General features: G+C 48.7%; 1 protein-coding gene across 1 annotated transcript in view; it reads left to right on the plus strand.

Annotated features, from left to right (window-relative positions):
* The first annotated feature begins 2,882 nt into the window (after positions 1 to 2,882).
* Positions 2,883 to 26,162, plus strand: part of LOC142571380 (uncharacterized) — a 160,532-nt gene continuing 137,252 nt past the window's right edge. The window contains exon 1 of the mRNA XM_075679673.1: positions 2,883 to 3,305. Within this exon, the coding sequence (XP_075535788.1) occupies positions 3,214 to 3,305 (92 nt within the window). The 5' untranslated portion in view covers positions 2,883 to 3,213. The remainder of the gene's footprint in view (positions 3,306 to 26,162) is intronic.

The following is a 26,162-nucleotide window of genomic DNA, read 5'->3' on the forward strand; positions in this document are numbered from 1 at the left end:
CTGATCCTTGACAATTCCCAGTTTCTTCTCCACTGCTTTTAGGCTTCCTCCGTTCCTGAGAGCATGTTCAATTCTATCCATATTATACTTCCTTATGTCAGCTGTCTTATGCTTGTTGATTAACTTCGAAAGTTCTGCCAGTTCTGTTCTAGCTGTAGGGTTAGAGGCTTTCATACATTCGCGTTTCTTGATCAGACACCGCCTTCCATTGCACACTCCTTAATGATGCCCACAAGATTGTCGTTCATTGCTTCAACACTAAGGTCCACTTCCTGAGTTAAAGCCGAATACCTGTTCTGTAGCTTGATCTGGAATTCCTCTATTTTCCTTCTTACCGCTAACTCATTGATCGGCTTCTTATGTACCAGTTTCTTCCGTTCCCTCCTCAGGTCTAGGCTAATTCGAGTTCTTACCATCCTATGGTCACTGCAGCGCACCTTGCCGAGCACGTCCACATGTTGTATGATGCCAGGGTTAGCGCAGAGTATGAAGTCTATTTCATTTCTAGTCTCGCCGTTCGGGCTCGTCCACGTCCACTTTCGGCTATCCCGCTTGCGGAAGAAGGTATTCATTATCCGCATATTATTCTGTTCCGCAAACTCTACTAATAACTCTCCCCTGCTATTCCTAGTGCCTATGCCATATTCCCCAACTGCCTTGTCTCCAGCCTGCTTCTTGCCTACCTTGGCATTAAAGTCGCCCATTAGTATAGTGCATTTTGTTTTCACTCTACCCATCGCCGATTCCACGTCTTCATAGAAGCTTTCGACTTCCTGGTCATCATGACTGGATGTAGGTGCGCAGTCCTGTACAACCTTCATTTTGTACCTCTTATTAAGTTTCACAACAAGAACTGCCACCCTCTCGTTAATGCTATAGAATTCCTGTATGTTACCAGCCATATCCTCATTAATCGGGAATCCGACTCCTAGTTCTCTTCTCTCCGCTAAGCCCCGGTAGCACAGGACGTGCGCGCTTTCTAGCACTGCGTACGCTTCTTTTGGCCTCCTAACTTCACTGAGCCCTATTATATCCCATTTACTGCGCTCTAATTCCTCCTATAGCCTTGCTAGACTCGCCTCACTAGATAACGTTCGAGCGTTAAACGTTGCCAGGTTCATATTCCAATGGCGGCCTGTCCGGAAGCTTCTGCTCGGGCCCAACTCCGACGCGGCCTATTTAAATACATGTAAAACGCAGAAACGCTGTTCTGAGATATACCCTGGACCGATTTTAATGAATTTGTTGCATTTGAGACAAGAAGTTAAATTCTAGTGACCTTTGGAAGCGTATTTTGATTTAGAGCCTGAATTTTGTTAAAAAAATTTTCAACAATTCGGAAGTTCGAAAGAAACATAGAAGCACGAAGTTTACAAATTAATAGCTCTGCATCAAGAACAGATTTCGCGGTTCTGTAAACGGCATCCGTGAGATAATTAAAAGTGCACAATTCTTTTTGTCAATTTATATCTTACGTGAATTTGTTACGTTGTGTACAAGGATTGTGCAAAAGTTAACGCAAAGGATCTTACCGCAAAGAAAACGCGAGACGAAGAAAGGGATAACACGAGGCGGTACTGACACAACTGATGATTTAATGAAACGAACACTGAGCTCATATAGATCAGACACACATGTGCGCCGGAAAAGGAACGTAAAGACCAATGAAAACACAGAGCGACCTTCAACAGGGGTGCGATACAAATGCTAAGATAAACGCTGAAGACTGCTGAAGCACCGAACACGTGTGTCTCACATAGAAAGAAACAAGTTCTTTCTTAGAAACAGTAACTGACGGCGAGCTAACCGCAGTCACCATGCTTAAAGCGTCGCATGACCACTGCCTCTACAATCTCTCTTTCCAGTTGGCCATTTTTTCTGCCAATAATCTCAGTCTTTTATAACAAAGGAGAGCAGCCCTAGCAGTAGCGCTACGGAAATCTATCTTAGCATTTGTTTCGCACCCTTGTTGAAGGTTGGTCGGTGTATTTATTGGTTTGTACGTTGCTTTTCGGGTGCGCATGTGGGTCTGATCTGTATAAGATCGGCATTCGTTTCATTAAATCATCAGCTGTGAGTACGCCTCCTGTTGTCCCTTTCTTGAAGTCTCGTGTGTTCTTTGCGGTAACTTCCCAAGTCGTGAATCGCCAATGGACTATACCCACACTTTGCTATGTTACTATTTGCAGTCTTGGCCATGTCCATGATATCGTCTATTTCGTTTTGTAATACATAACTGACTTTCCGTTAACGTAGGTGTCGGGCTCTTAGAGCGATCAGCCCTGCGATTGCTCTAGAAGAAACGGAATACGTATAAATGCGCTGTACGCAGGCACACCTTTGCAGGCAGAGTGGTTTCGAGTTCAAGAACGAGGCAGAGGGAGGAGAGAAAATGAAACCTTAGACGAAGACTCGGCGCAGGCTGTATAGATTCGAAAGGCGTAATCATAAACCGACGAGGTGATTCAAACGGGGAGAGCGAAATGCCATGAAAAGACGGGGAAGTTGCGACGGAGTGAGTGTGAGAGGGGAGGGGGGGGGGGGTAAGACGGGCTGGCTTAATCCCAGTGATCAAACAAGTCGTGAAAGGGGGAGGATACGAGGCATGGGGACCCGCACAAAGAACCGCTCACAGTGTTCCGTCAAAAAGCAGGCACTTTAGTCGGCAACCGGCACGCACGCTGCTCTCCCATCATAACTGAGCCGCTGCTGTACCTCTGCGAGCGTAAAGCGTGTGTGTTTATTTTCATTCTAGAGAGAGCGCCGGAGCGGGCCCGCACCTTCTGCAACCAGTTCTCTCGTTCTCTCCGCCCAATGAAGGCGCGGTGAGAAGGATCACGTGATGCTCCGCTCTCCCTGTTTTGGCGAAAAGGTGAGAGGAAGCGCTTCTCAACAGCGCGCGGAGGAGGAACGCCGGAATCCCGCGTGCGTTTTTTGAGCGCCCGCCGGCCGCTCGGCATTCTTGTGCGGCCGTGGCCGCCGGTGGGTGCATGGTGGCAGCGTTTGTCGGAGAAAGCGGTCTGTGTGTGCTCCACGCATTCTGGATGCCCTGCGGTGCGTGCGACCTGGCTTTTGTTGGTACCGCTACACTGCTGCACCGGAGAAGCAGCGCTGCCGGATAGGTTCCTTTCCGTCCTCCCGTGGCGCGGCGTCCTCATCGACAGTGTTGTCGCCTGCTTCTGTCGCGAGCATGGTTGTGCGTCGACTTCCAAGATGATGAAGTGGAGGGTTCAGGGCAAGCCAGGCGGCTGCTCCACGAGGAAGAGCATCGGAATTCGATCAGCCAAGCGCGCCAACGCCGAAGAGTGAGTGACGCATGATGGCGATCCTCGATAGGCATTCCCTTCTATCTTTCGTCTGCTCGTTTTCATATGCGTCAACGTTTTGGTTGGGAGACTATAAGAACCGCCGCCTGCCATGCCTTAGCTACATTTGCAATTTCGTCGAATCGTAGTTTTAACTTCGTAAACATCGCCCACGTGTTCTTGTTTAGGTCGCTGCGCCAACTCCCACTTTCCTTCGTGAGCTGAAACCAGGTTCGATCATGGAGTGTTCTGTGTAGACGTCATGACAAAAAGCTTATGCTGTCTATATTGCTTGGCAATGAAGAATATGGCCAAGAAGTTAGGAAAGTTATAAAAGCAAAAAGGAGTTAAAATCTTAGCTTTCTGTCCGCGAAAGGGTGTCTCGGCGCAGGCCTGTTTACCATCTTGTTTTCTTTCTTCTTTTATTGCTTACCGAATCTTTCTTATTCCTCTCGCCTAATGCGATAATGCACTCCACTTACCACTAACTAAAATTCCAGGAAGGTAGCTGGGCAGCTGTCGGGGCTCTCAGTATAGAGATAAGAGCGCCGCTAGCATTTTGAAACTATCTCCCAGTAAAGCCTTCGTTAGCGTAAGCGCGGACGTATGCGTCTTCACCGCACTGGGAACAATAAACCGAACGTTATCTGGCGTACTTCAAAACATACTTTTTCGCACACAGGCCGTGTCACGCTTTCTCCTTCTGTGGCGCCGATAAACAAAGCAAGCATTATCCGCACTTCTCTCCGCTCTCAAGAACAAATCACAACGCCGTAGCTTAAGTGAACAGCGGGCCGCCACCACCGCAGTCTCGTATGCCGCGCGAAAGTTTCTCGCGTCCCCTGAATGAGGAAGGCAATCACCCCCCGAAATTAAGCGCATTCAAGCAGCTTGGCGCCCACGCTCCCTTTTTCCTTCACTGCGCGCGTCCCAGTCCTGTCAGAAGAACGCGGTGGGCGTTGTTGTACGCCCGCGCGTGCGCGACGTGCTCAGGGCAGGCGGAGGGAGGCGGCGGCGCTCGGCTCTCGCACGTGAAGCAGCGCTCGCTCGCACGCTTTATTAACCTTCGCTGCATTCGTACGTAGGAGACGATACGCCGAGGAGTCGGCGCGCTTGTAGCAAAAGTGCGGGCTTGCCCCGGATGCAAATCTAGGGGAGCCGCTGGCTGGAAATAATTGGTGTCGCCCGTCCGGAGGCGGCGCCGGCGCCCTCTTGCTGGCCCTTGGAAGCGGGACAACGATGTTCTGGACGCGAGTCTATGCGAAGGAGGCCGCGGTGTTTGTCGCCGTCGGGATGGTGGCCGTCTTCACTTTATAGTGCGACGCCAGGGTCGAGGTCGCGGCCCTCCGTCGATTCTTTTAGCCTATCAGCGATCGTTGCGCGTTGTTGGGCGCCTTATTTATGCAACTGGCAAAAAGGCACCCTAATCACGACGGGCATTAATGTGTTGGAAACCATCCTTGATGATTAGGTCTAAAACCGAGAGTCAGGGTGGATACATTAGCCATCGTAAAGCCTGACGTCGCTGGGTCGATTCTCCCGTTTGCGCAGACGCCGCGTGCCGACGGGCTGGAGTGAAAAATCTATGCCTCACGGATCGATGATCAATTAGCCGCTTCTCTTTTACGTCCCACTTGAGGTTCCCAATTCCTACACGTGTGCGACATTAATGATTTGTTTGTGTTACTTGCGTGTTGTCTGACGAATCATCAGAGACACTTGCAAGATAGCATGGGTCGACACACAATTCCAAAAAATGCCATCTCGCCATCTCTCTCACACCTGGCCGTGACAGCAACTGTTTCGGGAATGTCCGTAAGTTTTTAAAACTGTGTTCGACATTTTTTTATAATAAGGGTGCTGGGCCGGTATTGCTGATATATAACTAGAATTATGCAAGCCGCGGGCACGGGTTGCCATTTAAAGAGACACTTAATATGTTTAGGCTAACAAAGTATTCTTGAAGAACTTTATTTTCGTTTAATTCGAGATAATGGGTTGATTAATACAACAGGAAATCAAGGTCAAAGTTGCATTTTTCACATTTCGCCGCAAAACCCCGGTGCCGGTGCATAGGCCAGTCTGACGTCGCGGACTTAAAGCATTTCTGTTTTTCGCATTTAGGCTGTTCTAGTGCAGCGACAGTTATTGAAACCTCCTGACTTCAGTCCTTGGCTCTTTTTGGAATATAGTTTAGTCAAATTTTACCGCTACATATGTTAACTCACTCGGCGCAGACGCCGTCAAATTTCAGGTTGGCGTCGCCTACAGTCTTTCGCCTCTTTTATCACTTACCGTGCCTTCTGTCGTGGTAAGAGCGGCGTTTTTTTTTTTTTTTCTCGCATTGTATAAGGGTAATTTACTAGGACAGCTTAAATAACGTTTTATCCTTAGCGTCAACTTGAGATTTACAGTTCTGGGCGCAATAGTGCATATATCACTCCACTTTCGAGAGGTTGCAGCTTCGAGATTGTTGCGAGAAATCCGCTTCCCGCAGCGTCCCTGTTGAGATCGATGAGTCACTGAGCGTCCAGGATTGGCGCTGTGCACTCAGCACCACTTGGACACGTCAGCGCTCAGTGGGCTTCTATTTCTCTTAGACGAGACACTAAAAGAAGGCGTATACGAAGCATGCAGCTTGCATGTATATACTCGAGCACCCGTTGCTTTAGCCCATAAGATCTCGTAACTGCAAAGCAATACCTTCAGTTCTTGGCTCCCTTCGCCGTCTGCCAATGTACGAATCGGCTGCCGTCACGAAGGGTTTCATTTATCGACAGTTTAATTCAATAGAAGCGGATCTTTAGCACAGGAGTTCTTCCTTCGGGAGAGAGACTCGGAGTGAAAATGTGCGCTTGTTGGAGCAGTTCCATCCAGATGACAGCGCGCTATCCACGAATAATGTAATACCGCTTACAAACACTCAGCATGCTCCTACTTTTCTTGCATCGACCGTCTGAAATATCTTTTGTATACCGGCGGCGCTAAACCGACAGGTTCGAGGAATGGCGTTGCGGCAGACTTGCGCAACGAGCACTACGTTTTCTCTGCTTCTGGGCTTGCGGCAGTGCGTCTCTTAAGTATGAACCCCATGCAAGCGATCTTGCGCGCGACAAGCGACGCGATGGAGATGGCTGTCGCGTTCGCTCGTCGCCTACAAGTCGCACCTCATGCGAGCGATGACTTCGAGCGACGTCTTCCCAGTGTTGCCGATATGAGGGCAGCAATATAGGCGCCAAACTAGCGTGACGCGTGCTTTATTAACTTATGTTGATGGGTTTTACTGTAAAAAGCAGCATAATATATTTCTGAAAGTCTTCCAGTAGGTTTTTATCCTTGCACGTATAAAAATTCAATCGTTTGCTCGTTCCGTACGACAATCGGAATTAGTTGAGTTATGTACATCCAGTTCCGGCTTCGCGCTATATGCTAGTCGCTCATAGCACTTCCGGGTGATGAGCGACGAATTCTAGATTTGCAGAACCGAGCGATCGCGCGACAAGGCCAAGCGATCTGTTCACGCGACGGCCCGATCCGTCGCTCGAAGCCGTCGCTGTCGCGCACAAAATCGCGCTCGTGGGGTTTAGCCTTCAGAGAAGCCGCTGCTGTAGGTCAAATTCGGTCTCGCGTTTATGCAGACCGGTTGGCGTACAGTACGTGACTACCAACACACCTTACTCCGTTCTTTTACTTTTTATGGGAATCTGCTGTCTTCTAAAGTACTCGCCACTTTGGCAACCATACTATGACTGCAGCTTCTCGTCCGCTCTTGAAGGATCCCTGAAATGGTTAGGACAAATTCTGTAGGCGCGTAGGGTACAGCCACATTAAAACATTTGTACCACAATCCAAGTGAGGCATCGCATATTAAGAGAACCACGGACGATTACAAGTTATCCTCCTCCTTGACCCTGCTTTTGCTCCTTGTTGGCCGAGGGATCGGGGCTAAGCTCCGCCTTCACTGGCTCTGCGTCACGATGTGACGCCGTGTCTGCTTCCAGTTGTCTTGGAGCCAGCGCTCGAAGCCCCTCCAGCCTCTGCGCTAGCCACCTGGCCGCCGATGCCCAGGCTTACTCAACTAGAATACGCATCTGCCATCTGGGATCCCGAACAAACTTATATCATCAGTAACATCGAAGCCTTGCATAAACGTGCTGTGCGATTTATTTATTTTTTTCAGATTATTCACGTTATACCAGCGACACCTCGTTAAAGAATAAAGCTGAGTTGGACAACTTAGCACCTCGCCGTAAAATTTCTCGCCTATCACTTTTCCATAAGCTTTATCACCATCCATCACTCCATGATGATTTCTTTCAGTCACCACCAGTTATCTTTCCACGCCGTGGCCATCCATACAAAGTCAAACGCATTAACTGCCAGTCATCCCATTATGCATATTCGTTCTTACCGCGCACAATAACCGAATGGAACGCCTTACCATCAGACATTGCCACGGAACCTGACTTGACTAAGTTTCAAGATTTAATTCGCTCACGACTTGTCAACTAATCTTACTATGATTATTTTTTTTTGTACATTTACAGTGTTTCCGATGTTGCTGTTTGCTCTTCATTGCAATTGCCTTATGTTCTCCTAATATGTACTAATGTTTTTCTCTGTAATAATTGTGACTTAATTATTGTATATATTACCTATGTTTCACTCTATTATTACTTTTGTTACATTCTCTTGTTTTTAGTATGATGTACAAACTGTGACCAGTGCCTGTGATCGACCCCCCACCTCCCCCCGTCATACCCTATAGTAATGAGGGCCTTTGGGGGTATTTTTGAATAAATAAATAAACAAATAAATAAATAAACTTTGGCACAGCCGATCTGCGAACTTTCTTCGTGAAGAGGTACAACGGTAATTACCGGCTACCAAGTCCAGGATTATTCTCTGGTCAACCTCTTTGTGAACACAGCAGCGGGTGAGCTCCTGGAAGCGGTTCTGGATCGAGCTTCTGTGTCGCCAAAGAAGCTTTCTGAACGAGGTTCGGCGAAGGTGACAGTTCCAGTGACCCTGTTTATCCAACTGGAACTCGAATGACCGCTCGGTCGTGCAGCGTCATATGACGAAAGATCAACAATATTTCAGGCCATAGCGATGAAACAATTTTCGCGACAGAATGCCATGACGGAAACTCTCCTGTCTGCTTTACGCCACAAGGCAAATCACCCAGCTGAAATTTTACTGCCAGAAATTTTTGACGCGTCTTCTGATAACCCAGAGGTATGGATCACTTTTTACGATGTCGCAGCGAAATACATTGACTGTCTGTCTGACCAAAACCGAGTGCTAAACATGCGACAATTTCTCAGTGGTGTACCGAGAATGTGGCATGAGTTGTTCGCTTGTTTACGAACGTTGGTGCCTGAGGAAACAGACCTTTCTGTCAACATTCCGAAAAAATTAAGTTCTGCGATGGGGCGAGGGGCTGTTTTACCGATTTAAGTCTGGTTCCCGGCTTGACTACTTTCTTGAAAAGCAACCACTGCTTCGACTAGCAGAAACACAGTTGCCATTAGGGTCAGTCTTAGCGCTCGTAATTCGCAGTCTCCCAAGAGATTTGCAACGGTATGCACAAATAAAACGTCTGGAAACTCTAGAAGCACTACTATAGCTGCTACAAGCATTCCTTCACTACTGGTCTGAGAGGAGCTGCAAGACGTGCCCAGATCTTCAGACACAGTCAGATTCTCATTCCAGCAACTCGAATGGAAGGGCGCCACAACTTAAAGATAGTGGTAATATTAGACCACATGCGGCCCAATCAGGACCCGGTGACGTCTTGCTGTCATCGTAAACGTTCAAACAGAAACAGATGACACCAAAGACTCAGTGTGTTCAACCGAAGCGAAACTATGCCATCTTACTAATTTCAACTTTACTTCACATACAACTTGAAGTGAACGGACAGAACGTGCGAGCTCTTGTCGACCGTGCAGCTTCAATATCAATACTCAAGAGAAGCAGAGCAAATGCCGAGCACATTTTCACAGTCAGGTCAGTCCTTGTGCGAGCTTATGACGGTCGTGAAAAGGAGCACTGCGAATGCATAAGCTTAAGGCTAAAATATTAGTCGTAGTAGGCGGAAGTTCTTGCCTCAGTTATAGAAGGCATCGAATACGACTTGTCTCTCTTTCCTGGGCATGAAATTGTTGAGGCTAAGCATTAATCAGGCTGAAACCGTGTATGTAAGCCCCAATGAAGATAATTCCGAACCGGGGCTGATTCAAACCGAATTCACAGACCGAGGAATGGAGACTGTATTCAGAAACTCTATACGGAATTGTTCTGCCCGGGAGGCTATCCTCCTGGTACCACCAAGTTTGAAGTCCCCTTTAATTTAAACGACACCCCTATAGTCCAGAAAAAGTCATACAACCTATCGAGAGAAAAAAAGACATGGCTAAAAGAAGATCTTCAAAAGATGTTACCTGCTGGTATCACCTACCCATCTGTATCGCTGTTTGCGTCGCCAATCACCATCGCCCCAATAGAAGACGGTAGCCTCAGACTGTGCACTGACTATATTGAGCGATCTACAACCAGGTGCATGTGATCCCATTTCCGATGCCTCGAATAGACTGCATCATTGACGAACCAGGCAGATGCGCCTGGTTTTCCAGGATAGGTCTTTTTAAAGGCTTCTGGCAAATGCCCACTTCAAGAAGAGACCAAGCAATACACCGCCTTTGTGACACTATTTGACATTTATGAAAATAATCGTCTTTCATTTGGTTGCAAAACTCGCCCACCTAGTTTCAGCTAACAAGCTAAACAAGCTAACAAACTATAACAAACTTTCAGCTAAAACAAGCTAACAAACTATAGGCCTATATCCCTTACGTCTGTTGTATGCAAACTATTTGAACACGTATTATCTTCTCAAATCATGCAGTACATGGCTAGCAACCACATTATATTTGCAAACCAGCATGGTTTTCAACGAGGCCGGTCATGTGAATCCCAGCTTCTTGAACTAACTACAGACATTCACCTTAACCTTCACGAACTTACAAGAACTGACGCCATATCTATATATTTGGCTAAAGCCTTTGACCGTGTGGCTCACAACCGCCTAATATATAAAATGAAGCTGATTAATGTTGACGAAAAAGTAATAAACTGGGTTAAAGAATACTTAAGTAACAGACGAGAAGCTGTCGTAATCAATAACGTCCGTTCGTCATTTCAACCTGTTCAGTCCGGTGTGCCTCAATGTTCCGTTTTGGGAACCACTCTATTTTTAATTTGCATAAATGATATTCATCAGGGTATAGACTCAGAAATCCGGTTATATGCCGACGATTGCGTTCTGTATCGGCCATTAAAATGTAAGGGTGATTGCGATAAATTACAAAATGACTTGAACAGGATTGAAAGATGGTGCTCAGACTGGCAAATGAGCGTAAATTTCTCGAAAACTAAACTTATGAGATTTACTACTTGCAGTGAAATTACACAACACATATACTTTCTTAATGGTGAGGCTCTAGAAACTACAGAATCATATAAATATCTAGGTGTTCATCTTTCTCCGACTTTGTCTTGGCATAATCACGGGGGTTGTATTGTTTCCGCTGCATGCAAGTCTCTTGGCTTCATTCGTCGAACGCTTCGTCAGGCTAATAGTGATACTAAGCTTCTTGCATATACTACCGTACTTGGTTCAAAGATTGAGTATGCCTCATTTATATGGAACCCGCACCAAACGCATCTTATTAAAAAGTAGAATCTTTTCAGAACAAGGAAGCGCGATTTATTACAGGTAACTATTCACAACATTCAAGTATCACCAAAATAAAACATGACCTAGGACTCATCCAATTGCAGACTAGAGGAAAGATATCTCGGCTAACTTTCTTCCATCAGCTTTTTCATAACCCAAATATATTCTCTCAGGCACACATCTTACCAGCCAAAAGAAAATTCTCACGAATTGATCACGAATTTAAGGTCGAACAACCATTTGCACGTACTAAACTATTGCAGTTTTCGTGTCTGAACTTAGCCATTTCGGAATGGAATCATCTCCCAAGTAATATAGCCGAAATAACTGACCATATTATATTCAAACAAGCACTTAATGAAACATTCGTGAATTAATAACATTAACATTTCTTCCTGCCTTTCTTCAGATGTCGTATTATTGTTTGTATAATGTAATAATTATTGGCGTATGATGTTGTCGAATTAGAAGTGATGTAAAGGTTGTATAGCATGTACTACTTCATATAAGGATATTCGACTTACAATGTATATTGTATATCATTGTATATTGTATATCAATTGTTCTCCCCCCCTATGTAATGCCCAAGCTGGGCCTTTAGGGTAACTAAAGGGAGAAGATGATGAATACAGTTCTGAGCCCTTTTATTGGTCGTTTCTGCAATGTATATGTAGACGGTATCGTTGTATACTATAAGAGTGAGCAGCAACATGAACGCCTTGCGCATGTTCTCACGGTCTTGTCCTAAGCCATGCTAAAGGTCAGCTTAATGTGAAAAAGCCAGTTCTTCAAAAACGAAGTCACATTTTTCGTCGAGTATAATATGGTACCACCAAGAATACGAAAAAAGAGTCCGTGACGCGCATGGCTAAGCTTGTGAAGCCATTTGATGTCCATTTGATTCGCGTTTTTGGGATTGCCCGACCATTGCAAAGCGTTTATTCGAGACTATGCTGTGAAGACACGGTGCTTTGCAATTTTGACGCAAAAGGATGTAGCGTTTCGACAGACAGAAGAATGCGATTGCGCGTATGAAGAGCTGGTACACATAATTTCTTCTGACTTCATCGTCTTCTGACTGTACTTCATCTTCCGGACTTTTCGCTTTCATTTGCACTAAATACACATGCGTAGCATTACGACATGGAAAGGGTTCTGTATGAACGAGACTCCACACGGGCAACTCATCAACAGCTTTGAATGGTGGGTTACTACAGTTACACTTTGACCAAGACGGAATCAAACTACACAACAAGTGAGAAAGAAGCTCTCGCTGTCCTAAAAGTCCTTGAGTACTTCCACTCCGACTTAGGAGGAGCAAAATTCAAGTTCTATGCTGATCATGGAGCACTGACACACTTTCTGAAGTTGGCGGCACATAAAAAAAGATCGAATGCTCGGTGAATGAGCTTCAACAGTTTGACTTTGAAGTAAATCATCGCCCTGGGGCTTCCATGAGATAGACTGATGCTACGTCGAGGTTGGTGGTCACGCGTGTTTCGGTTCACCAAGAAGCAATAAACGCCGCCATCGTTTGGGGAGGAACTGATTGATGCACTCCAGCCCTTATCGACAGGAAAAGTTGCAGTGCCTCCCACCCTTTTGTCTAAAATCTTGGATGTCTATCACAATAGCCCTCATTCAGGTGGGCATGATGGATTTTGGAGAACCTACATAAAGTTTCCGAAGCGATTTACATGGCCTCACATGAAACGAGACGCAAAGATGTATGTACGATCATGTCACGAATGTCAACTAAATAAGGTGAAGTTCAAACAACCAACCGAACAAATGACATTGCCGAGACATTCAGGGACGCCATTCGAAGTTGTCCACTTAAACTTCTCCGAGCTGCGTAGGAAGTCCGAAGATGTGAAGAAAACGCAAACGTTCCTTGTTTGCCAAGCTGTTTGCCAACTTAAAAACTCTGGTGTATCGGCACGAACGAAAATCAAGAATCAGCTGGCTTCTATAGCGAACTATCCCAGGAGGGGTGAAGAAAAAATGCGGGTGGGGTAAAGCGTGCCAAAGGAAAAGAAATCGGAGAACAGGAGGCAGTCAGGGTGATAGAGATAAAGAAAAAGTTGACAGTCTCTTTTGCGTACGCGAAAGTGCATACGCTGTCCCGTGCGCGCAGGCTTTCGCATAGGCGAAAGGCACGGCAAGGCAGAGGCACGGGACATTAATTATATTACCTGACATTCGCATTCGAACGCCTCGTCACTTCCTATTATTTTCTCCCACCAAAGGTCGTGGGTTTTGGTGCCACTTTCTTGTGGCATACAATTTTGATGCCATAACGCCGTACGGTACATCGGATTTTTCGATCCATAAGCCATCTAAGGCTTTCGCTTTATGAAGAAGTTAGAAATGGCGACATGACGCTTGTTTTATCTGTTTATATGTGCGGGCTTGCTAACAATTAAACGTGTTCACTATTACGTTCCTGCCGAAAATTTACGCCAGCAGCAAAGAAGAGCATTTGGCTCCTGCCCTTTTAGCCCAGTGTTTGTCCGGTTGAGCTCTATGCAGGCCGTTCTGAAGTTCCCGTTTGCGCCTCCGCTGAACCAGTACAACGACCAGTCCGCTCGCACTTGCGTTTACCCGAATACCGGACGCGCTAAAAAAAGAAAGAAGAAAGACGGAAGAAACTACGAAAATTTCGAAGCGCACACACCTATATATTTCTCCTCATTTTCTTGGTCTAAATAAATATTTTCCAGTGTTCCTCATAGCGCTTGGTCCGAGCTGCAGAGTTTTCGTTCCTTCTTCGAGCGCACAGGGCGACTTGTGACTTAGCTTCACGGCTTCGTGTGCCCCTGCCCAACCCAGTTCTGTGACTTTTTTGTTGTCTCGTTTTCGAGCGTGCACCTGACGAGGAAAAAGCGCGAGAAAGACAAAAAATTCAGCAAGGAAGGGTAAGGAGAAAAAAGAAAGAAAGGGGCGACCGTAACCTCGTTTTCGTGAAAACGCAGGCGGTGCGAGTTATCCGCGCGGGGACTGGAGCAGGGCGTGTCAGCGCGCTTGTTCACCGGCTCCGAACAATTGACTCATCGCGTGTTCGACCGCCGGGAGAGGCGGGCATCCGCGACCAAGTGCGGCGGCCTCGCGTCTGCGGGCAAATCGACAGCCGGTCGCTGGCACCGATAATTGGTCGCCACTCTGTGCGGCCGCGATACTCTTCGGCGCCTGTGGAGGCTGCGGGATGCTTCGACTTCGCAGTAACGCATTCCTTGGCCACCTGTCTCCAGCCTGCGCAGCGCGGCTGATGCTACCGGTCTGTCCGCAGTGGGACTTTCCTGCGCGTTACGACGCTTGCTTTAGCGAATCGCTCCGTGCCACACGTGGCTCACGCGTAAAAGATAAACAAGTTCGCGCCTCACGAGGTTACTTGCGAGTGCGGTGCAGCACCAGTGCGCAGTCAATCAACCACAGCCTCTGAACTCTCCGCCAGAGTCTGCACGTGTCGCCTGCGCCATTTCCAATTTTGCGCCGGCACTGCTGCGTGCAACTTGCGGCTTTTCGCCGTCTAACAAATGTTGTCGCTCAGCGCAGGACGCACCTGCATGTATTGGAAGTTTTTGGAACGTTATCGATGCTTCTATACGCTGCCTGTTATCGCCGAACCTTGTGTAACCTCATTGCATGTATGCGCGACGCGAATGGTGCAGAACTTTCCGGAAGACACGCAGGCACCAGCGAGTAACCTGGAACCTGCGGTGGCTCACGTATAAAAGCCGACGCGCTTTACCCGCTGATCATATTTTCGACGATCGCCGACTGTGTTCGCTGCGGTCGTTGTTCCTCGAGTGTAGCCTGTTTTTGAGGGCACAGGTCCGCCCAATAAAACGCTAGTTTCGTTACTCACAGCTTCGCGCGTTCTTCACCGTCAATACCACGTGACAATATTTCTTCTTGTTTTCTGTTTTGTATTTTTGGTATTCAAGCTTTATTCTCTTATTCTTCTTCCTCTTGCCCCTTTTTTCTGATAGTATACGTGCAACACGTCCTCTTATTTTAAAGTGAACCAGGAAAGTAGGGGCATATGATGCGGCGTTGAATTTTCAGTCTGGTAGCCTCTTCTGAAGTCGACGTCGCTGAAGATCTGTAAAAATCGGATTCCCTATAGGTGTGCACTCGTACACTTAAACGGAGTGAATGTTGTTAAGTGTCTAGGCGCACGCGAGCGATGGCACATTAAAGGAATGTTAGCCTCTTAAAAAGCTATAGAGGCCACATTGGCGATTTTCTTTTTTGCTGGTAGTGTCAACATAACAATTACCTGATCGACTGGTTAAAAGTAACTGAACCAAATGTTTTCTACAACAGCACGTTGTATAAATGCATATTGTGCGGGTGTGCGCGCGATCGCGTGTTGTGGCCTTAAACGCCAGCGTATGCGAGAATAGACGCGTTACCGGCCCCGCGCCTCTTTGTTCATAAAGGCATGGGCAAATTTTCGGCACGACCTTCCTCGTGTCCCGAAGCGAGCATTCCGCGCTCATGTTTGAGTAATGAAATATATAGAAGTAAGTCTGAGGCCTGTAAGGATTGGGGTCTGGTATGAAATAAATGGTAGCTGGCCCATGCCTTCGTCCGACTCATCCACGCTGAGGACGTTGTTGAAGGGAGAGACCTGTTCTTATCGAGAACGAGAAATATGGGATTTGTTTACGATATCTACATGAAGGGTGGAGAAAGTTACATTTCATCAGTCTAGCATGACTGGAAGAGAATGCATACTGAAGAGCCGACAACGGCTGCTTAAAACACTCTGTCCTGCATAGATTCCTAGGTGAGGGAAAACTGCCGTTCAACCTTCGTTCAATGGGAGAGTCATCGTAGTCGACTCGCCTTTGAGGGGGAGGCCCGGGTTCACGCACTAACTTCCACACTTTGGTTTCACTGAACACATCGAGGGGAGAGGGCTCTTGCAGACAGGGGTCTTGACCCGAGCAGGCGACCCTTGATCCCAAAGCTGACCCCTCAGTCAGTAGCCGCCGCGTCTGTCCATTGACTGTGACGACTTCTGGGGCCCGTGAGATCGCACCGCAAAACACCATGTTGCAGGAGTTATCTTGCTCCAAGCAAACCGTGAAGGCAATGGCGAATCAACTATCAATCCTCGGTCCGCCGACCGTCACTAGACATGCCGACGCCGTTGGGCTGTTGAGGCAGTGCATTGTTGTCGTTACAAAGCGAATCGTCGCAACCGGCTGGGAAGGGTTCGGAGGTCGCTTCTCCGAAGATCGCCAGCCGTCGCAGGCCGATCGTAACAGGCCACATATCTGCCAAGACCTTACAGAGCGAGCTTTACTGCGGTGTGAACTCTCATGTCGCCTATTCAAATCTATATAAAACATAGAAATGCTTTTGTGAGACAAACCCTTGACCGAATTGAATGAAGCGTGCTGCATCTCAGAGAGTATCCGTTAGGTTCTCTTGACTGTAGCAAGCAGAATTTTGATTTAGAGCCTGCAATTTATGACAAAGATTGCCGAAAATGGGTCAGTTTTAAACAACTGGAAGCACGGAGCAGATATTGTAATTCTGTAAACTACACTCGTTAGCGTATAAAGCAGACAAATTTGATATATGGATTACCTGAGTTTCTTACAATATCGACAACGGTTTTACTAAGGTCCAACTCAGGTTTAGGTGATGTATTTCAGAGCGGGTGTATAATATATGAATTTGGTTCGGTTTAAATATTTTTTTGGTTCAGTTTACACAGAATTCTGATACTGTTTTAGAGTGCAGCTTCTTAAGCGCCCGTTCCTGCGTTGAGCGTCGGCCTAGACGAGCGAACGAGCAGAGCGAAGCATAAAAGAGCGAACGCGGAGCGCAGCGAGGGGTGAGAAGCGAAGAGATCGCCAGGAGGAAAGCGCGAGAGGAAGCTACAGTGAAAGCATGAGGCGGTAAATGAAGGCGGAGCGTATGGCGAAGCGTGAGAAGAAAAACGGAGTGCCCCTCTGCGGCGACGATGGCTACGAGGTGGTGCCAGAGTAGAGCGCGTCGTCTGTTCACCGATGGCATGCGCCGAGCACGTCCACCGATACTGTGTATGTTAAATCAAAGCGCTGCATGAGGGGAGGTCTGTTTGTGGCGGCTGCTGTGAATCGCGCCCACGCGTCGTCCACGCGCTCTCTCTCGCGATCTCCCGATTGGCGAGGCTCTAAAGCCTCTCAATCAGCTTACGTTTTAAACGAGGCAATCGTGCCACACTTCATTCCGTTTACAACGTCCCGCACGAGACAGATTGTCCGCGCCAGACAATATATGGCCAAATGAAAACACGCATAGAGCTGCGCTCAAATTTCGCATTAGGGAGTATCGTAATCGCCGGTGATTTTTTTTTTTCGTTCTTGAGTTACAAAGCTGTAAACTTCGTAGTTTTGCTTCTTGAAATTTTGTTTAAAATCAGCTACCTAAATAAAAATTAGTTTCCGGCGGTGACTAGATTCCAACTTTTTCTTTCAAATGCAACAAACCTCATCGAAATCTGTACAGTGGTTGCCGAGAAAAGCGCTATCTCCGTTTCCACATATTTAGATAGGAGCCCCAGCAGAGTGACGATGCTCAGCGTTGTTCTTTCTTCTTTTTTTTTATTTGCGCAGTCAAGTTGGTGCGAAGACGGACAGATCGGTCGTCTTTGGCTCAGATTTTGTGTACCTTCAGCGATGCACTGCGTTAAATATGCGAAAATGATTGAAGCGATGCAGAGGCGAAATTCGGTTACCTATTTGGCGACGGCGATGTGTTGTATTCTGGTCGTTCACACGACGTTGCTACGTTAAATAAGGGCAGCGAATGACGTTCGGACCTGCATGTACAGGCGACGGTCATGCGCGCAACAAGGCGCCCTTTTTGTAAGTCGGTATAAGCAGGTCGGACGACCGGCATTCTCACAATACGAAATTTGGCGAAATCCGCAGCACCGCTAGGAAACTTGATTGCGATCACCCTAAGCAGGGGGTAAGTATTTAACGGCATTCTTATTCACTATTCAACAGTGCACATATTAATATTATAGTACCGCTGAGTTCGCGCAGTGGTCCTCCTGAGTTCACGTATATATTGGTACTCGGCTACTCGCCATCGCTCGCAGGCGCACTTGCCGAACGGCTGTGTTTATACACGTTGAAAGTTGAGCTCTCGCTTCTAGACGCCGAGAGAGAGAGCGCCCGACAATACGCCGCTCGACGAGCGTGTATGTTCCGTGGTCTTGCACGATCTCCGCTCGCACTTCGGAGAAACAAAAATACGCGCAAAACAAACGCACGCACGCACACAAACAAATAAAAAAATAAAAAGGAAGGAAAATAATACCCTCCGCTCCTGAAAAGCTGCAAATAAAGCTTTGACAGGAGGTTTTCATTTCTTCCGCGTGAGTGCCTTCGAGCAACTCCATGGCACAGATGCGAAGCTTGCACGTGGTACGGTTGGATGACTAGCGCCAGAAAATTTGTACAACAGCTGCGGGCTCGCTTACGCTGTGATTTGTGCACAGATTTGAGCGCACGCCAGAAATTAAACCAATGTCACTCTTACTTGCCTTACTTTTGTCTCAGGTTTGTTTTGTTCTCCTCGTGGGACCTGTTCTGCTCGTGTGCTTATTTGGCGAGGGCCGTCCTAGTGGGGGGCTCTAGAATAATTTGTACCACCCGCGGTTCTTTAATGTCCACGCGAAGCACGGCGCCGGTGCTTCTTGCATTCTGGGCCCAATGGTGCACGTCTATACCGCGGCCGGGAATCGCGCCCGCGACCTGCTGCTCAGAGGCATGAGCCACTGAGCCACCGCGATGGGTTTCCTTGGAGGGTGCTTCGCGCCGATTTCAGTAAGGCGCGCATGAAAGGTGCGAGTCGCCGGCAGCCAGTTGGTGCGTCCGATTCCGGATCGTCCAGCCGCTCGTCCGCGGCGCGTCTTCTCGTCCCGCATGATCCGAGAGAAGAGGAAAACGAGCCGGCTCTTCTCTCCCCTTCCACCTCGGGCGCACTGCGCGTATGTGGCGCCCTCCCCCGAGCCCTCAAACACACCCAGCTGCCGCTTGCGCGCCTCCCGAGAGGAGCCAACAGATCGGTAATCACCCGCACGGAGCACGTATTCAGGCCGCCTGTGTGTGTGCGCGTGCGCGTGCTGGAACTTGAGGCCCCCGGTGCCTCTGGCAGCGTCTGGCCGCCAGCGGTTGGCTTTTACACCGCGCGAACATCCGGGTTTACCGGTACCGGTGTCCGATGTCGTGGACACATTTGTCGATGCCTTCCTTGCGCAAAAGCGTTACGATCGATACCCGATGAGAAGTATCAGTTATTGAGGCCTGGGGATAACGACCGAATAGGGAAAACAAGATGTCGTAACTTCGCTGAAAGAGCGTTTGTTTATGTAATAAGATAAAGCTTCGCGACGCGGTCGAGTTCTGAATCAAGCGCAAGACCTCGTTCTGTTATCTTTCACGGGACCTCTTCTTCTATGTAGTTCGACAACTAACTTTTCCGCGTCATACAGCGTTCTACAAAATGAAGAAATTGACTTAACGACGGTCCTCGCACGGCGACAATTTACTCTTGCCACATTCGTTCACGTTATAGTTTTCTTTCTTCTTGGCCGCCATTCAGCTGGTGCCTACAGTATATATAAAATATAAATATAGTTACTGATTGATTTTAGTCAGTTTAGCGCCCCACTTGAGTAGTCCGGGCTTCCACAACGTTTCTGTCATGTTTTTAATGTGTTGCACTTGCGCTTACGATTCCCCATGCATCAAATTGACCTCCATAGCTCTGAGTTTTCTCTTCGTTGTTTTCCGAAAAAACGAAACCTTCACGACTACTACGAGATTCGGGCGTTCGCCCGCAAACCTTTCGAATATCAGTCCTCTCCCACTCTAACGCAGCGGCGGAGTGTAAGCTCCCGCAGCGTAGGCACCCGAGTCTGCACTGGAGGCTGCTCTGCTGGTCAGTCGATACCGCGACCATGCGCCATGCGAACGCAAGTGTCCCCGCGCCGCGTATGCTTTCGCCTCAAATCGTATTTCTCTCAACCTCGAGCACAGTGTCGAATGCTAGGCCACACCTCGTGGCTTCGAAGAATGTGCGCGCGCGTCTGTTCGCACTGAGGTGCTGGCCGCGGCATCTGATCTCTCTCTCTCTCACTCTCCTTTCTTTACGGTGAAATTATGAAGGACTGGTTACCCCAGGATCGTGTCCCTGTGTCGACACAAAACCCGAGCCTTCTCCTCCGGCGTCCGCGTCAGACGCCACCTGCGTTCGTGCCGTCGAGTACTGTAAGAGTTGTCGGACGATCTCGCCGCTGCGACCATTTGTAAGGGTTGAAGGTCGTAGAGAGGAACTTGGGAGGAACTAGGCATACAGGGTTTATTTACAATATTTACATTTTAAACAAGAGATACATTCGACAGTTTAGCGTGGCTCCCAAATGGAGCACGCAAGACGAAGCATACAGCATACGAGCACGAAGCTGCAAACACACTGCTTCTCGAGCACGAGCACGATGACGAGCACACTCTAGCAGCCGACAAACAGCTGTTTATAAACACTCCGTGCTTCCTAGATCGCTAGGTGAGAGAACCGTTCGACCAGTCATCGAAGCCGAGCCGCCTTTGAGTGGGAGGGCTTACACACACACGTACGCACAGCTTTCACTGCCCCCACCGAGGCCAGACGGGCTTCGCAGAACTCGGGGCTTACTTCTTGAACAAAGGAGGTGCCTCTTATTCCCCAAGCTGACCCCCGCCGCGTGGCCCCCGGTTCTCCATTGTCTTGCGTCTTGAAAGGCGCGTGCGACGTTGCCGCCAGATGCATTCCCTCGGGAACTCCCTTGCTCACAGCAGACCAGATCGGTGGTGGCGGGTTCAGTCACAAAGCCTGCTTCGTCGAACTCATCTCGGCAATCCCGCGACGAAGGGTCGAGGACGCTGCGTATTGTTCTCCGCACACAGTAGACTTAGTGACGCCATGTGGCTAGAGGGTGGCGGTGGCTTTCCAGGAAAGGTCGACGCCGCTGTCGCACCTGGCTAGCAAAACTTTGCATGGCGGCATCTCGGCAGGCCATTCCTAACAGTACGCACCGTGATTGACGCGGCCCTACTAGAATAAAACGTCATCACGTGGGCCCATCCCGGAGGTAGTGCAGTGCCGGGCCGACACGCGGTGGAGGTGAAGTAGGCGTGAAACATTCCCCATACAGGGGCCTATCCCGAAGATAGTGCAATGCCGGGCCGACCCGCACCCGCGGCGGAGGTGCAGTTCGCCATTAAGGGGCCTACATACACAGCTTCGATGGTCATTCTTCTTCACAGAGTGTAAAGGCACTGAGGTGATTTTTTTTTTCGTGTCCGCACTCAAAAACTATCATCAATGGTTCGTGCCCGTGTAAGCATTCATACCCCCGTAAGCTAGCAAAAAATGCATGGCTTACCCCGTAAGGCAGAGGGTACAAGCACACAGCAAAGTGAAGCGAACAGTGTTTACATTCCTTCGAATCACGCATACAACATACAGAACAGCATGTCGAAAACTTTCATCATCAATGGGTCACACCACCGTAAGCAAGCAAAAATGCCATGGCACATAGCCCCGTAAGGTTCATGGCTACTAGAGAGAGAGAGAGAGAGAGGAATGGGGAGAGGCAGGGAGGTTAGCCAGAGAAAAAGGTCCGGTTTGCTACCCTACGCTGGGGAGAGAGGGGAGGGGAGGTAAAGTGGTAACAAAGTAGAGATAAGGAAAGAAAGGAGCATAGACACACAATCACAATCGGTCACTGTCGCCGAATACTGTCATCGCACAGCACAGTGACACTTGCAGCACTATCAACATCTGTTCAGGCTACAGCCGCTTGTCCAATGGCTACTAATTTTGCTTGGGCTAAATGCGACGACACTACCCCTGTGGTCGCTGTAGGTGATTTCAATGTGGATGTGTCGGGCCCGAAAAGTGAGTGGTTTAGGCGTCTTGTGTTGAAGACATTTCGATTGCGATGCCACACCGGTCCGGTTGCGCGGTTGCCCTTATGCATAATACTTCTTACGACAAAAATACAAAAGGGCGCCACACGTATACGAACAAGTTTGTTTCGAGCATGTAGTCTAGCAAAGATCGGCTTACTATTGTTTTTATTTATCTCGAATTGAAAAGACACGAGCGTAGATCCTATGCCGTCGGAGTGAGGACGTGCTCAGGTTAGAGATCAGCGTGTAAAACAGTGCAGAGTGACACACGGTATAATTTCTGTCGTCGTTCCCCCGACGGTGTACGCGTCCCCGGCCTCGGCAGACTTCTTTGCCATTGGTATTTTAGAACAGCAAGTATCGGTGCTGAACGCCTTCCCTTCCGCTGTTCTTGCATCGCTTCCCACTAGCACGTATTTTGGATCATTTTGGCTCTTTTCTGAGTAAAAGGCGACCAGCCTTTCCTGTATTAGGCTTCCGCTGGCACGTCTTCGCGCTGGCCGGCGCATCGCTCGGCGAGCGACACCGCAAGAGAGCTCGACAACGACCCGGCAATCGCGAAACCGCGCCGCACCCACGCGAGCGAATCTCCAAGTCAATGTAATCGCCCACCTTTTCGGCGCCGTTGTACACGAAGCAACACGCGCGCGGGGGCGCCTGTGGCTTCGCACGGCGCTTGGCTTCTTCGCGGGCGGATGACTCGGATGCCAGAGCGGCGTAATGGGTCACAGTGCGGGGGCACTTCGGGCCACGAGTTCCCGCACCCGAAGAGCTCGCTCCTCCTGGAGACACACGTTGGCTTCCGTGCGCGGAGGCGTCGCGTGTCGTCGCTGCCGCCCCGCGCGTTCTCTCTGCGCGCGTGACGGCCATCGAGTCCTGAAAGCATGAGGCCACCGGTGTGCGATGAACGCGGCAATAAACACGAGGTGAGAGAGATGTCTTCAATAAGAAAAAGCTCTGAGGTTGGCCCGCGCGTTCTATAGCCATGCTACTCAGCTTTAGGGTAAACGGAACAAGGTATAAATTAGGAAAACTACGTTGGCGTTAGGAGAGAAGCACAACGAACGAGCCTTCGTGGACGTTTCACGTCCACGCACCGGCCGCCGCGTGGATGTCAGTTATGGGGCGATAAACGTTTCACAAGCTTTCAAGGGGGCAGCCAATCCGCGCGTCTAGAATGCTAACGTCCATCGAAACGTTTTACACTTCAAGTAACATGCAGATGTTCGCAGGTAGGTTTATTTACGGAGGACGAGTTCGGATGACCGCAGCTATGTGCAGCGCCGAGGTTCACTGTCCCAGTAAACGCGAGACAAAGGAACGCTTGATAAGAAAGTCGATGGACTGTATAGCGTTAGTTTTCAGCTGTTTTCATTGGGAATGCACATAGAAAAGGGACAGACAGCGCGCCTGATGTGGCTTTCTCACCTTTCAAAGGACGCCTGGGGCCCCGCTCGCTGATATATGTCCGGCACTGCGGTTAGCTGGCATTTTATTTGTCTTTGCCGTTTAAGTAAAAGGAAATACAGGGTGCTCCAGCTAACTTTGGCCAGAGTTGAAAGATATGTGAATGCCACTTAGCTGGACAGAATAAAGGCAATGTTGTTTGCCGTCGCTTGGAGATACTCAAATTTTGTTCATTCCGCCTGATTAGATAATGAGTCTTAATTTATTAATAAACCTATCAATTATTATAATAAGATGAAAAGTGTCACTGAGAAAATTGTAGAGCGACATGAAAAACTCCCGATACAGCTTTCTATTGCGCAACACGTGCGACATAAAAGTGTTTTTCCGAGCGTGAAAGAAACCTGCGAATACATGTAAAGTGCCTCTAGCGGCCAGTCGCACGGCGATTTTGCGTGCATTTGCGGGCTTCTTCCACGCTCGAAAAAATACATTTATGTAGCACATGTTGAGCAATAGAAAGCTGTATCGAGAGTTTTTCATGTCGCTCTACAATTTTCTCATCGACACTTTTCATCTGATTATAATAATTGATAGGTTTATTAATAAATTAAGACTCATTATCTAATTAGGCGGAATGAACAAAGTTTGAGTATCTCCAAGCGACGGCAAACAACATGGCCTTTGTTCTGTCCAGCTACGTGGCATTCACATATTTTAAAACTCTGGCCAAAGTTGGCTGGGGCACCCTTTGTAGTTTTACTCCAGGCTAACCGAGCCTTCTGAAAGACCACCAGCACTGCATAAATAAAACGGAAGTAATTGCACGGAATGGAAAGCTTATAAGCCATCAAGGGGTAATAGAAAACAAAAAATTTGGAAGGCGACCCGGCCGCTAGTTGAAGCAGATCGAAGACTTTTTCTGGGCGGGTTGGGGTTGAGAATCGCGCGGAATCGCTGCTCAACCTTCGTTTGAGGAGAGTGAGGGGGACCGCGTGAGTGCTTAAATTTTTGGACTGCACCTATGGTCGCGATCTGCCCACGAGAAAGGCTAGAAACCCAGATACCCGGTACACGGTACTGTGAGCCTGACTCACTCAAGAAGGTATTCTCTTCGAAAAGCTGCTGCGACAACTGTGCAAACTATTGATGCCGCCCAAAGATGAATGAAAAATGTTTTTTTTTATTTTTCAATTAACCACTAGCGTCTTCTTTTTTTTTAAATTCTCTTGTTCCAGACGACCATGGACGACGAAACGTTGGCCAATATAGTCGGTAAACCCACGCCGATATTGAAGGACTTGTGTTCGTATTACGGTTTGTCTTTTCGCTACGACGAATGCCGCTATCCGATGGTCATTCGACTGGACAAGCGTAGTTGGCTGTATGAAACCATGTGGACGAGCTTGTTCAGTAACGTGCGCGGCATAGAATCGTGCGATCGACTGATGCCGTGGGCGTACGTGCCGTGGTCGATAGCCGATTGTGCTCAGAATTTTCGCAGCTTCATGGGTTTCTTTTACGTACGACTATTCTTCGAGGGAGGTAGCCACGTGGACTTGTATCACGGCGCAAACTATCTGCCGCTAGGCCCGTTTCTTCCCGACGACGACGCGCACGGCATCCTCGGTCGTATCATGGTCAAGGGCAAAGAAAAGTTTTTCACTTCTTTCGAGAGCATATCGCCCGACGTTCCGTGTCTGTGTAGAGACAACTTGTTGACCGCGTCTCGATACAAAAAGTACGCCCGGCCGACGGAACGCAACAACGCCGGCAAGCGAAGAAAAGGTGGGTCTTCCGAAACAAACAACAACAACAACGATGGCTCCGGCGGGGCCCTGTGGGGCGCGTCCGTTTACGACGGCCGCGTGCCGTTGAGCGACGTGCTACGGCGCAAGATTTGCTGCGTTCTGAAATCCTACTCCATGACCAAACAGGTGCCGGTGAACGTGCTGCATGGGTACTTGCAAGCCAAGGGTGAGTCTCACGACGCACCGGTCACCGTGCTCTCGACTTACTCGCCGCGCGTCGAGTGCGCGCTGGTCAGCGACGAGGACGTGGAGCGTCTTCGCAGGATCGACCCCACGCTGGCCAGGATGTGCGACGTCGTGAGGCGACAGTTTAAGAGTTGCGTATCCGGTTTTCAGGGAGTGACCAATACCAATTCTTACGCTTACAAGACGATCAAGCAGCCTTCGCACGTGTTCATCGATCACGTTCAGAAACAGATCAAGAAAAACTTTCGCACCGTCCAGTGTCTGCTTCCGATTCGGGGTGGCGTCACGGACAGACACGTGGCACTGCTGTCGGCGCTGCTGCGCATCATTCACGCTAACGTGAACGCCATGACTCCGCATTACTCTCGCTTCGTCCTATCCGCGACGTCCGAGTCGCCGCTGGCGAGCATTCTCAACGAGTATCGGATCGTGGTCAACTTTCACAAGACCACCAAGCAATCGTACATGCGCCAGGTGCAGAGCTCCCAGTACGGTTACGTGTCTCCAATCGCAACGCCCGACGGCAGCGACATTGGCATGATCGAGCACATGCTGCCGGACACCGAGTTTTCTTACCGCCTGTGTCTGGACGCGACCAGGAAGGTTCGGCTGGCGATCGGAGAGCACCTGAGGCGATGGATAGCCTCCTCTTCCTCTGATGGCCGCAGCAAGCGCGATACCGTATTTTTCTTCTTCAACTTTGCTTACGAGGGATCGGTGCCGGCCGACGACGATCTGGTGACTT

Source organism: Dermacentor variabilis, chromosome 2 (genome assembly GCF_050947875.1).
Source record: "Dermacentor variabilis isolate Ectoservices chromosome 2, ASM5094787v1, whole genome shotgun sequence".
Lineage (NCBI taxonomy): Eukaryota > Metazoa > Arthropoda > Arachnida > Ixodida > Ixodidae > Dermacentor > Dermacentor variabilis.